This window comes from Juglans microcarpa x Juglans regia, chromosome 8D (assembly GCF_004785595.1).
Source record: "Juglans microcarpa x Juglans regia isolate MS1-56 chromosome 8D, Jm3101_v1.0, whole genome shotgun sequence".
NCBI lineage: Eukaryota > Viridiplantae > Streptophyta > Magnoliopsida > Fagales > Juglandaceae > Juglans > Juglans microcarpa x Juglans regia.
Genome location: NC_054608.1, coordinates 20,312,898 through 20,326,775, shown reverse-complemented (window position 1 = coordinate 20,326,775; position 13,878 = coordinate 20,312,898). Strand labels below are relative to the sequence as shown.

The following is a 13,878-nucleotide window of genomic DNA, read 5'->3' as shown; positions in this document are numbered from 1 at the left end:
TATTTATAGATTGTAAATGAACCTTTAGAATTGATTCATTGTGGGGCAAAGTGATGTAAAAAGTCTAAAGCACTATGCTGAGAAAGCTTGGGCATCCTTTTCTGATTTTTAAGTAATGACTTTTAGGATCTAAACTCCTTTTTTAAAAAAATAATAAAAATAAGTAGATAATATTATGATAAGAAAACCCCAATCAATCAAGAATCTTTGAGCTCGTCTCTTTGGTCAGAATTTATCCAATTAATTTGAATTAATTACACTAAATATTGACCTCATAATGCCCATCAGTACCTTATCTTTTTAATGTAGATGACAGCAAACGTTATCAATCTTATAGCAACCGGTTTGATTAGTTGTTGGATAGGAGCTGTTTTCGTCAATTAGGTGCTGATCCTCCCCTCTTGCACTGTCCATTTATGCACTGGTCAGGTTATGCCGTTTATAAGCCTTGTTTATGGTTTCCAACCTCAACCGACATATATAGCATTGTTGTTTGTAAATTGACTTGCATTTTAATTAACAAGAAGCATTGCATATAAGAAACTGTATCTGGTTCAAGTCAGATTCACCTGCTCCGTTATTTCAGTCCTTTTTAAATTTCTTCAATCCTGGCTTGAAGTTTGCACCTTTAGAAAGATGTTGCAAAGCTAATGGTGGAGGTGCGGTGGCCTGGGTGGCCGCGTACGGTTGCGCAACTGGACACAAATGAGTGAAACTCATTTCGGTTGGGTTTCCATGGGGGAGAGGGAAGGCTGCGCGTGGGGGACATCGGAGGTGCCTGGGTTGGTCGCTGGCGTGAGGGGGAGTCGCCGATGGTGGTCGTGACGCTGGGTGGCCGCGTACTGCGGCGCAGGTTGAGATAAATGGGAGAAACCCATTTCGGATGGGTTTCCGCGGGGGAGAGATAGGACTGTGCATGGGGGACATCGGTGGTGCCTGGGTAGGTCGTCGGCATGAGGGGGACTCGCCGGTAGTGGCCGTGAGGCTGGCTGGCGCATGGCGGCACCGGGCTGGGCTGAAGGAGAACAGGCCGTGGGGATGAATCGGGCCAGAGGAGAAAGACAAAGTGAGGAAAAAAAAATTTAATAAAACCACTAAAAAAAAATATTATATGTTGCTATATTTTACAATTTCTCATCTGAAAAAATATCTAACTACTTGTTATTAATAAATAATAGTAAATTCTTTTTTTTTTTTTTTTGGGTAAAACTGAATAGAATAAAAAGTAAGAAAATATTATATAAAATCAAATTGGGAAAAATATCTTTAATTATATATATATAGCTAATTATATATATATCTTATATATAATAAGTGTCAATAAGCAGGTGTCGTCCATCTCTTTTTTCCAATTTCATCCTCTATTTTCAATTCGTTTTACTGGCATGTCCTTTACTTTTCTTACATTCTGCTTTCCACTTTTTTTATTTTTTATTTTATCACTGCTTGGACCACCGCTTGCACCAAATGCTTTAAAGTATAAAATCGAATTTCTTTTGCCTCTTACTATAAAAACGTCGATCCTTCTGGTTTCAAGTTCTTATTTTTTGCACCATCGCTTGCACCGAATGTTTAGAGTATAAGATCAATTTATTTTTTCCGCTTCATGTGAAAACAACGATTTTATCAAATTGTGATTTCCTTTTTGTTTTCCACCGCTTTCGCAACTCTTATAGGATTCTATTATATTTTTTTCCATCGTTTTCTGGTTTCTGCAGCTTCTGCGGATTTCTATTCCAGTTGTTATCTATAATTTTTTTTTTATCACCGTCTGCACCGAGTGGATTTAAGAATAAAATCTAAATAAATTTTTTTATCACTACCTGCACCAAGTGGATTTAAGAATAAAATCAAGTCTTTTTTACCGCTTCCTATAAAAGCCTCGATCTTCAGATTTTGATTTCCTTTTGTTTTTCACCGCTTCCGAAGCTCTCCACCACTTTCAAAGCTATTATCGGATTCTATTTTTAATTTGTTTTTCACCGCTCTTACCGCTTGCAACTTAGTATAAAAGTGATTGTCATCCTTCAATTCCCTCAAATTTGGTTCTCTGCTTGTCAATCTCTACAAAGTGTGGTATGCTTTCTTCTACTTCTTCTTGCCAGTTAAATACTTTTAGTCCGAATAATCTTCTCTCTCTGCTCTGTGAAACCGCTATGTTATTCTGCTGCTAGGTCGGAGACCTTGACATTGGCCATGCGGCCCCCAACGATGCCGTCACGCTCAAAGAATCGGATAGAGGGGATTGACCATAGAGAATAATGAATAAAAATGGAATCAAATACTTCACTTCGTATATGGAGAACGAGATGGGTGGAGAGGCAGACGATGAGCCTCCTAACTCGGCTAGAGAGCTTGAACCCATGTGATGGCCAACAATGCGGTTTGTGGAAGCTGGAGGTTGGGGAGAGCAGAAGAGGAGCAGGGAATGATCTGGACCCTCCACTCTCACAATGGAAACGTACTGGACACTTACACAGTGTTTTTACCTTGTGTGTGTTTCTGACGCTGTAAAGGTGGGTGGTTGGTCTAGGTTTACTAATGGGTCTTCCAATCTGCTTTCATAAGAGGTTCTGAGTTCGGACGGTTCGATAAGGGTACGTTTTTGTTTCTTATGGCTATGGATTAAGGTTACTGTGTTGTGTGTCAAAGTCAGTAATAGCGGACAAAGACGAGGGGCATTTTGTAAAGATGGATTTAGGTCATACATCACACTGTGAGGCTGTGACTCCATTGCAGCGAGCGAAGTTTTTTCTAGAAACAATAAAAAATGATCCTGTTTAGGAATTCGAGGATCTCGAGACATATGAATGTACGCTTGTAGACCAGTTTGCCCCGTGGCTAAAAGAGGTCACGTTCTGCTGGAATAGAGTGTATTGATCATGCGAGGAGTATTTGTTTTTTGATAGTTTACTTTAATGATGACTTGAACTTGAATTGGACAGCAAGTCAAATCAAAGATTTTAAATTTTTTTGAACTCGCATGTAAGATGCATGTAAATAAGAATTTTCAATGGATTTACTTTGTTGAATATAAATATGCAATGAGAGAGTTTTGTTAATACAGGATTGAGAGTTGAGATGAGAATTTTATATTTTATTTATAAATTTATTTTGTTTGATTTATAAATTTATTTTAATTTATTATTATAATTTTTTTAAATTTTAATATAAAATATAATAAATAATTTAGTTTTTTTAAATTTTAAAATAATAATATTAAAAAATAATATTTTGACAATATTTTATTATCTCAACTCAACTTAATTTAGTTAAACATCTAAACACAACCTAAAATATTATGTCTTAATATTATTATTGTTTTGAAATTTGAAAAAATTGAATTAGAATTTGAAAAAGTTGAATTGTTTATTATATTTTGTATGAGGATTTGAAAAATGTGTAACAATGAGATGATATGAGTTCAACACCTCGTTTGTATTCAAAACCCACCTCAACTCATCTCATCTCATCATTATAATTTTCTCAAATTTTCACACAAAATATAATAAATAATTCAACTTTTATTCTATTATTCACAAATCATCTCAATCTATTTTGTGTTTTGTCTTGTGCTCCAAACTAGCCCTGAGATAAAATTTTATAAAAACTAATTGGAAGAGAAAAAGAGTTAAGAAAAAATTATAAAATTAAAATATTTTTAGACTATAATTTTAGAATATTATTTTTGTTTTGACATTCAAATAAGTCAATTGTTTTTTACTTTTTTATTTAAAATTTTGAGAAAATTTTAATGATTATTTTAAAAATTTTATATTTCAATTATATTTGAAAACGAGATGAAATAAGATACGATGAGATAATATAAAAATTTTGAAATGAAATTTATTTTCAAATAGACATTTATTTGAAAATAAGTAAGGGGATGAACAGTTTTCTCATCAATTACACCTTCTTTTTTGTTTTTCATGGTTCTCTCGTGTTTTTGCTCTTTTGCCGATTAAGGTGAGTTTGAATATTGTGGTTTTTTTTTTTTCTTTGGGATAGGTTGGATACTAAATTGAGATGAAAGTTAAAAGTTAAATAAAATATTATTTTTTAATATTAATATTATTTTAAAATTTTAAAAAATTATAATATTTATTATATTTTATATAAAAATTTTAAAAAATTATAATGATTTAATGAAATTAGTTGCAACAAATTGTGTTTTGAGATTAGTTGCAACAAAACAACTGAATATGAAAAAAATGAGAATGTTTTATGTTATAGTTGCAAAAAAATAGAGACTTAACAATTAAGGTGAACATTTTTTCTCAGATTCTGGAGTTCAAAATTTTTACATTATAATTAGAATATATTAATTTTTAATATCAATAAATAATAATTTATTTACTATTATTAGATATCAAGTGTATTTAGAAATGTATGATAATAGCACATCAACTCTAATAGTCACTTTGGGATCTGCGATCATTAATATTATGCAAATAGTATATATGATATTTTTTATGAACAATAAGAAAATTTAAAATATAGTTAAAACTATTACATTTCATAATTATATATATTAATCTATTTTTTATTATTACATATTTTTACAGAAATTTCTTATTTTTAAAAATACTTTTTTATATTTATGCAATTGGGCACACGTGCATTGCACGTGTTTGCCCTTTACTAGTATATATATACACACCAATGCATGCGGTAATGTCACCATTCACCAGGATTTTCTCTTGATTACATTTGTGTGAAGGATCTTGCCTGGACCTTCACATGAACAAATTATAACAAATTATTATTAATTTTGATGACACAGACCCTTTAATTTTTTTTCAAATTATTATTATTATTATTATTTTTTAAAAATTTTGCTTTTGCTTGGCAAAATTATGACAATGACTTTGAAAGCTCTCGAGTCTTAAATATTATATAGTCGTATTAATTAATCTAATAATCTAAAGGCATGCATATTGAGTACAAGGCTGGCCTTCAACGATATAATTAATTAATTAATTAATTAATTAACAAAGAAATAAAAATTAAAAAATCTGAGATTCTAATTGGATGGAACGTATTGATTAGTTTGATCTGGGTGAAACATGCAGCATGTTTAGCATAATTTTTATTGGAAGATAACATCATTAATGATCGAGATCAGTTGTAGTAGTGATGAGGTACGACGTACATGATCATGATGATCAGTGATGATGAGTTGCCTTGTTTCTTAAAAGCGTCTATAACGTAAACGGTAACGAACGGTAACATGAACAGTAATAAATACTATTTCACCTTACGTCCCTCTCTACATCCGCGTCCCTCTCTATCCTCACAGAAAATTCACGGCAAAATCATCACAAAATCTCACAACAAATCACCACACAAATACTACAAAATCAAAAAATCTTACCACACAAATCACCAAATCAACGCACAGGGAGAAACCAAATCACCACAAAATCACAAAATCATTACAAAATCAAAAAATCACCACACATCACCAAATCAACACACGGGGAGAAACCCGTGCGTATAGAGGAAGAGAGAGGGCTACAGGCTTCGGCCTGTTGCGGAAGGAGAGAGAGAGGTCTGTGTGGACGAGCTCGATGGGCTGGTGGTGGTTGTGCGGTGCCGTAGGGGTGGCTAACGTATAAATATCATATCATAAATAAATTATCAAATTTAATTTATAAATACTAATCTTTCATCATTAAATAAATGATGAAATTTTGTTAAATATTTTTAAAAAAGTAAAACTATATAAATAATTAAAGTTTTAACATAATTTAAATATGATAATATTTTTAATTAACTAAAGAGAATTGCTACAGCTACCAAAAAAGTAGCCCAAAAATGTGTCCTAAATGTGTATTTCACTTTTTTATTTTTCTTTTCTTTTTTTCATGTATTTTTTTAATCATCATAAACATTTTTTAAAAAAATAAAAAATTCACAACATCATTAAAAAACACTTCCTTAATCACTAGGTAGAAAAAAAAAAAAAATTGGCAAACGTTTCTTGGACGTTACCCTACTGCTAGTATATATATATACACCAATGATTATATTTGTAAATATATTTAAAATATCTTTATCTTAGAATTAAAATAATATTATTAAAAAAATAATAAATACAAAGTTATCCAGCTTTATATGAGTCAAATCGTGTTCACAATTTTGTATTCATAACCAAATTGAAAAGTCAAGAGAATCTTCATTGGATAGGCAAATGCAAAGTTCAATTTTAGCTAATATCACATCTTTTTCTTTTTGTCTACTGCCTTCAAAACATATTCCCATAATAGATTATACATCTACTGTAATAATTAAATATTATTAATTTTTTATTGGCTTTTTTATCTAATTTATTTCTGTCATATTTTGTAAATCTACCAATCATATATTAATTAATAATCATATTATAATTAAATTATTGTTTAAACAATCATATTTTCAATTGTAACTAAGTCTCGTTTGTTTTAAGAAAACATCTCATCTCATCTCATCTCATCTCATCTTAATAATACTTTATTTAATTTTTTAATTTTAATATCAACTCATCTCATCTGTAAAAACAAACCAACCCTTAAATATATTGAATCAACTTAGTTTACTGTAACTAAAAGCTTGGATGAATTTATCTACCTAATCCAATGCAGGCATGTTCGATCCCATATTAGCCATTTAATGGATTGCATTTAGCCAAATCAAACGTCCTAACCCGGATACCCAGATGACGAACTTTTAATGGTTTAAAATCCGGATTCCGGGCTCGCTATATCCGGATACTTGGTCCGAAATCTGGGTAACAGTCCTAAGATGAAGTGACTTAGGATGTATTACAATCCTTCAATAATACATTGACCAGTGGCAGATTCGCGGGGTAAAGTCTTGAGATTATGTTTCACTTACTAAAAACCTATTAGGTTCTAATTCGCAATGGAAATGCAGGTAAATGCCATCTAACGTGCAAGGGCGCATTTGAATAAGGATTTTTTTTTTTAAAATAAAAAATAAAAATAAAAACCAAATACAACTTACAGAAAGAGGGAACTTGAAAAAAGAAAAAAAAAAAACAGGAAAGAAAATACTTGGATTGCATGAAACCCCAAAAGCATATCAATTATCAAAGGGGTCATCCAAGTTTCTGTAATGCTACACAAACAGCTTTCGTGGCAGCCAAACCCACCAACCATCTCAATTCAAGAAAGGATCATCGGCTCCTTTTTTCCTCGTAAAGTATCACTGAAAATCTTCTAACCAAGTCAATTCTTTTCTTTCTTCTGAGACTGCTCTTATTTCCATCCAGGTTGGCATAGGTCTCAGCAGCAATTAGACCCTTTCTGTAAAGGTTTTCATATCCTCTTCATTTCTTCGCCTTGTCTTCACCGTCCTCAGGTTGCTCAATGCTCTTTGCAGCAGACAGATCTACCGTCTTAAAACTGGTGGTTAATTCATCTATCTTCTGCTTCCAGACAAATGAATAACATGTAAAGAAACAAAAACCGAAAAAAAAAAAAAAAACAGTATTGAAAGAGGGCCTATTCTGTTGAACAGAATAAAGTCACTGCCCCATATGCAAAATCTCATTGACACAAAACCCTGCACTATGCTACTTGTATAAGGATCCTTCTTTATTCTTCAATCATTTTGTAATCCAAGAGAATCATTTTAAAGAATATTAAGTTAGATAAATCCCACCCATTAGCCATTGGTCTTGGCATATGATTCCTAACCCTCCACCTCCAATTATTTCAACATGACCCCACATTATATGCACTCTTCGACATATTTGAATCAATTCAGATTAGTGAAAAAATAGATTAGTAGTTGGAAATAACAAGTGGGAGAAGGGAAGAAGGGAGAACCTGCAGATTATAATGGGGTGTAAATTCCCCCGCCCTCTTCTCTTGCATCACCTTCTGGCGGTTTTCATAAAAGTCGAAATCATCCAATATGGACGTCTTTGACACATAGTTTTTAAAAATAATCAACATTTCAACGCCCTGAGGAAATCTCACCTGGAAATGGAATATAGCAAGATTAAGCAAGGCAGGAGCGGTGCGCAAGTCAATTAGGAAAAAGAAAAAGAAAAAAATAAACAAATAACGAGATACTAGTTGATTATGCACACCTCCTGGGTATCTCGACTGTTGGTAACGGGCTTGTTGTCATTATTCTCAAGTATTATATGTCGTAAAAGCGGATTTGGAACGTCTTTTAGAATGTGCCACTTAACAGGAAAATAACCATTCCACTTATCTTGCTGCCAGAAATCCATGTTCTTATTATAATCAACTCGGCCAATCATCTCGGCTATTCCACAGAACTGACCACTTGCATTAACCTGAACCAGACAAACAAACAAACAAACAAACAAAAGATGCGTTTAGTTATTGTTTTTCGAACACCTGGTGTGCAGTGCGGAAACTCAGGCATCAGAATCAATATTGATCACTAGAGCATACCGAAAAGAAAAGAAGCACCGGGCACTTGCTGCCTTTATCAACCATCCTCTCTTGAGCATCTTGATATGCACTATCTAGCCTCTTATTCCCATTAGGAGTACTAGACCACACATTGTACTTGATGCTCTTATGAATATCATCTTCACTGTAAGATTTGATAACAAAGAAAAATGCATGATCATATTTGGTCGGAAAGTCAGGAAGGTTATATTGATCCATCCTGATAAAAGAGGATATGCTGTTACTATTTCCATTCCCATCAGTTTCCAGGGATCCAGCAGCATTACCTCCAGAAATCAAAACACCTTTTGCATTGGCCGTTCTAGGACCCTGGTTGTGCTCACTTAGCAAACCAATATTGCTAACACCATTAATTTTGCTTCTTGATTTCAGCTTCTCACTGCTGCCCCAACCCCTTGCATTTGCTTTTAAATTCACTGGACTGTTTGAATATAGCATTCCACCCTTCCCTTGATTATGGGCTGAAGGTTTTGAAACGGGAAAGTAACCTTTGGCAACTACATCTGACTGAAAAGATGAGGCATGAGGCAGGGCCTAAAAATAACTACAAAATCCAGTGACATATCCAGAGGAGGGGAGTACATAATACAACAAAGCACAAAGAACTAGAATACCTTGTTCACTGGTTTCAGTTGTTTGTGGATTCCGTGACCTGATAAGAGATCCAATGAAGGCAAGGAATTATTGATACCTAATGGATTGCTAAACTCAGAAAAGGATTTTGAAAGAGGGGGAAAATATTACTTGGGGAAGGCAAATTGTGTTTTGGCTCTGTAAATTCTGGAGCTCCTGCATAGATATTTCCAAAATATCCATCTCCAACAAGGGATGGATCCCACACATAGGGTGATGGTAGCAACTTCCCATAAGGAATAGTAGTGGGATAATGTCCAGGCGAGGCGATTGGTGGTTGAAACATGGGGGTTGGCAGATATGCCTGTTGATCGACATATTGTCCATCAACGCCAATTGTCGATATGGGAAAATATGGAGTGTAACCAGGCTGAAATCCTGGCATGAAGTAGACAAAAGACCCATTATCTGCTTGCATAACCTAAATGAAGCAAAAGTGAACGTAAGTTTAACTTGAAATGAAATGCCTAACCACATACGCAAAATACTAGTAGCATACTATCATCATACAGGGAAAACTTACAAAGCAAAGGCAGACATTGAATTCATATGCTATGGTTGCACCAATATTTATTGTAGTCGAGTAAAATTACTTCATTAAATTCCAAAACAAATCTTGGATTTCCAATTCAAAATTTACAGACCAACTACAAATTAAAAGGTATCTGGCTGCTAATCACAGCTAGAACTTAAGAACCAATATAGGCAAAGGGACATTTTGTGGTTCCTCTTCTATAAAGCTAAATTTGCATCGCATGATCTATATCAAGAGAAAGTGACTGAAATCAATACAGAACTTAAAGACTCTCGGTGACTCTCGGAGAGGAAGCACAAAAGAATGAGCTCTAAACAACTTGCATTTAAACAATCATTTCAAAATCTTTTCCCATCAACTTGATACGATCACAAGAAAGTTAATGAAATTAGTATAGATCCTCGTTTGTTTTCGCATATAAGATGAGTTGAGATAAAAGTTGAAAATTGAATCAAATATTGTTAGAATATATTTTTTAATATTATTATTGTTTTGAGATTTGAAAAAATTGAATTGTTTATTTTATTTTGGGTGAGAATTTGGGAAAGTTAATAATGATTAAATAAGATGTGTTGTAAAAACAAACGGGGTGACTCTTCATGGCTCTTGAAAAAGGAGCACAAAATGAATGAGCTTAAAACAACTAGCGTTTAAATTGCAATTTACATTCTTTCTCATCTTCTTGAGAACTACACAGCATAAATTTCAGGCGCTGTGGAGTCCAAACAAATAAAATATCCCAATCATCCATCAATAGATTTGCAAAAAGAGAACCAGCCAAATAAAGTAAACAACCAAGGGTACATAGGAACAGGCTTTTTCTGGAGTGTAGAAAAAAGATTGAAGAAAATTGCAGACTTCATGCCATTCATCACAAGAATCCAGAAAATATTGAGATACTTACAGGATATTGAAGTTCCATTCCATCACCACCAACATGGTACCCTTGGTTGTTCAACTCTCCATAGGAACAATCATAACCTGTCAACATGCTACTGTAAGATGTGTAGACGTATATATACAACCATCTAAAACAATGAACTATATCATAGCCACAGCTAACCTGGATAATAGTATCCGTAATAGCCACTGCTTGAATAAGACATGCCTTGATCCATAGCGAGGGAATCATGGTCAACTTCACTTCCTTTGATACTACCTGTTGCGTCTCCCACAGATGATATACACGATGTTGCATCAGATTGTGGAGTTGTGTCTTTCGAAGGAGCCTAAAATTATGTAACCAGGTTCACAAATCAATTGCAGTGAACGGGAAGACTTCATTTCTTAAATTAAAGAAAAAAAAAGCCATAGCAAAACTCCAATTTTGAAAAATATAATGATAGAAAAAGAAAAAATTGAGCAGTGCTACAATGTTGAACACAGGCATCCCTTATCTCCTTAAGATATCCTACTAAATCTACCATGCATCTTCATTCACTATTGATTTTGGTTTCCACCCCAAAATATGAATATGGAGAATTATTCTTTTTACAAGACAGAGAGGAAAACAAATAAAGGAAAAACTTTTAGCACATGTTCCAGGTGGTATCATCTTTCCGAGGAACAAAAGAAGGGAACAAAGAAATTAAAAAATAAAATAAAAAATGGATCTGAAGGGAAAATAAAAATTCAGGAAACTTGTTTTAAGAACATGTTTCTGCGCTTTTTTCTGCTACGTGTGACACGAAGCATCCCTTATAAGCGCTAATTTTCCCCATGACATACAAAAAATTAGATAGAATTATATTACTCATACTATTTGAATTTAAACATCAAAGGGAGAGGTGCTTAAAAAGTCTCGGCGGAATCTTGACATTACCAGATTGGAATCAGCGCCCTCCATAGAAGGATAAGAAACTCTTTCCAGATTTTTCACCATCTCTTCAAGTATTAGTATGTCTGAATCTGATGGCAGAAAATAAACAAACTAAGAAATAAGTCGATCAGCAATTTAAAAAAATTAAGGTATGAATCAATGCATTGATATCCAACATAATTATTACCATAAATCAACTGCAATGTAATTAAACTTCGGATTAACTACATTAAAACAAGAGCCAGGATATAAATAAATATTTTGTACTCCTATATAATACAAATAAGGAGGCGATATAAGGTCGTGACTCGAGATTAATGTAAAAATTGCGTGAAGGTTTTTTAAAAAAAAAAAAAAAAAAAAGCGTGAAGGTCGTAATATTAATTTTCGAAAATTCACAAAAGAAAAAGACGCCAAAAGCAACATCCATAAACATACACATACATGTACATAAATATATGTAAGCACGTCTTCAGTTAAAGGATCCAACAAGCAGTATAAATATCTCGAAATCCATTGAAATTACCCAAAGAACCACTCGGAATAAGACTAAATCTCGCTGCTATGCATACTTACATTCATATAAATGTATATGAATATAAGGATTTGCGTGTATGTGTGTGTGCGCGCAGAGAGAGAGAGAGAGAGAGGGAGATGGAGAGAGAGGATACGGTGTAGTTGTGGGAGGAGCAGCGACTTGAGGAGGCGTGAGACGACAGCAGTAAAAGTAATTTTGATCAAATTCAGCCGACAGAAGAGTTCCTTTTCGAATCTCTTTTCACCAGCTACAGTTGACTCACAGAGAAAGATCTCCGAAAGGAAACGAAAAGACTCAAAACAATACTCGCGGGAAAAAATGAGGGAAGAAGAAAAAACTTTGTAATGGCGAGGATTTAGATCCAGAGAGGAAAAGTAAAAAAGAAAAATGACAGATAACACAGCGGTTGAGTGGCAGCGTAATCGGCGTCTCTTCCCCTAGTCTCCGTTTGGGTGAAGAGAAAGAGAGAGAGAGAGAGAGAGAGTTTAGAGGGAAATGGTTGATGAGGAGGATGATTCCATGATTATCAAAGAAGACAACAACGTGAACGCTCCTTCATTTCATTTTCTTTTTTAAAAAAATGATTAAATCAGAATAATTTATGTGGTGGAATGGTAGGACTAACCGACGGTGGTAGGGCTCCCACGTCATCCAATTTGCTCCTTTCTGTTTTATTCCATGATTCTGCCCCACCCGTCCGATTACCCCCAAGACGATTCTTGTCTTGTACTTTATACAAAGTTTTATCTCGTAAATAGGGCTGAAAACCGACGAAGATCGTCGGTGCTTTTGGAGAGGGGGAGAGAAAATTGGCAGCCTTTGTGTCGTGAGTCGGTACGGTTCGTTGGTCTGCTTTCGGTGTCACTTTAGAGGGGAGTGACGGGTTTTGCCATTGGTGGGAAGAAGCAGAGAAAAGAAGAAAACGGGGAGAATAAGAAGTAGGAGGTTTATTGATCTCATGTCCAAATAATGCCGTTTCACTTTTTTTTTTTTTTTTTTTTTGTTTTAAGTCATAGCTAAAATAACATTGTTTCATTTAAGTGAAACGACGTCGTTTTATACATATATAATATAAAAATATAATCTAATAGTTTGGATTTAGTTTAGACCGAAATCAAATTAATCGGTATCGATTTTCTTAATTTTATACCACTAACAGACTGGTTCTTTATCGGTTTTGGCCGATTTCAAACTCCGATAGCCTGTCTGCATTAGCAACAGTCAATTCCGTCAATTTCTGTACAGCCCTACTCGTAAATATCAAAATTAAGGCAATGTTAAATTATATCGGAGATAGCAAAATATAGCTATTTCTCTTTGGAAATTATATTGTTTATTTTTTTCAAGATTTTGTTTTCACGTATATATTTATTGGAATTGAACAAAAATGTTGCGTATTAGTTTTGATAATTTTAAAATATTATGTGTGAATTTAAAAATGTAAAAAATAAAAGAAAATGATTTATAAAGTCTTAAGAAGACTTGTGCATTCATTTTAAAAAAAAATAACAAATTTAAGACACATTAAAAAAATATATCTATTTTTTAATAATAAACCATACTATTTTTTAAAAGAAGTGCAAACTTTGCCAACCTACGGTATAAAAAGGATGCTTAAAATTGAGGAGTTTGATGATTTGGAACGACAGAAAGATAGACAGTAAAATGGGAGAGACGGTAATTATTTTTACAGATGAGAAGAGATGAATTGAAATAAAAGTTAAAAATTAAATAAAATATTATTAAAATATATATTTTTTAATATTATGTGAGAATTTAAAAAAAAATTATAATGATTAAGTGAGATAAGATGAGATATGTTGTGAAAATAAACCAAATCTGTTTGAAATCAATAAATTAATTAATGATCCATAAGGAACGTGGAATTTAATATGATTTT

The 13,878-nt window shown here is 33.3% G+C and overlaps 1 protein-coding gene across 3 annotated transcripts; it reads right to left on the bottom strand.

Moving 5' to 3' along the window:
- Positions 1 to 7,060: 7,060 nt before the first annotated feature.
- LOC121242822 (YTH domain-containing protein ECT4) lies at positions 7,061 to 12,244 on the bottom strand. Of its 3 annotated transcripts, none has more exons than XM_041140774.1 (10): positions 12,112 to 12,244; positions 11,444 to 11,529; positions 10,685 to 10,850; positions 10,526 to 10,602; positions 9,198 to 9,507; positions 9,068 to 9,105; positions 8,433 to 8,987; positions 8,099 to 8,311; positions 7,833 to 7,985; positions 7,061 to 7,429 (listed from the first exon to the last, which is right to left on the bottom strand). In XM_041140774.1, the coding sequence occupies exons 2-10, from the start codon at positions 11,501 to 11,503 to the stop codon at positions 7,331 to 7,333; spliced, it is 1,671 nt and encodes a 556-aa protein (XP_040996708.1). In that variant the 5' UTR covers positions 11,504 to 11,529; positions 12,112 to 12,244; the 3' UTR covers positions 7,061 to 7,330. The 3 variants fall into 3 exon arrangements, with proteins under 3 accessions (XP_040996708.1, XP_040996711.1, XP_040996710.1); XM_041140777.1 differs by having other exon boundaries at positions 8,433 to 8,960; XM_041140776.1 differs by lacking the exon at positions 12,112 to 12,244 and adding an exon at positions 11,885 to 12,086.
- Positions 12,245 to 13,878: the final 1,634 nt, after the last annotated feature.

Coding starts and splice junctions, on each gene's coding strand:
- LOC121242822 (XM_041140774.1), bottom strand. CDS start 11,503: ATGGTGAAAAATCTGGAAAGAGTTTCTTATCCTTCTATGGAGGGCGCT. Junction 9,508..10,525: donor GAATGGAACTTCAATATCCT/GTAAGTATCTCA, acceptor TGCTTCATTTAG/GTTATGCAAGCAGATAATGG. Junction 8,988..9,067: donor AACTGAAACCAGTGAACAAG/GTATTCTAGTTC, acceptor AGTTATTTTTAG/GCCCTGCCTCATGCCTCATC.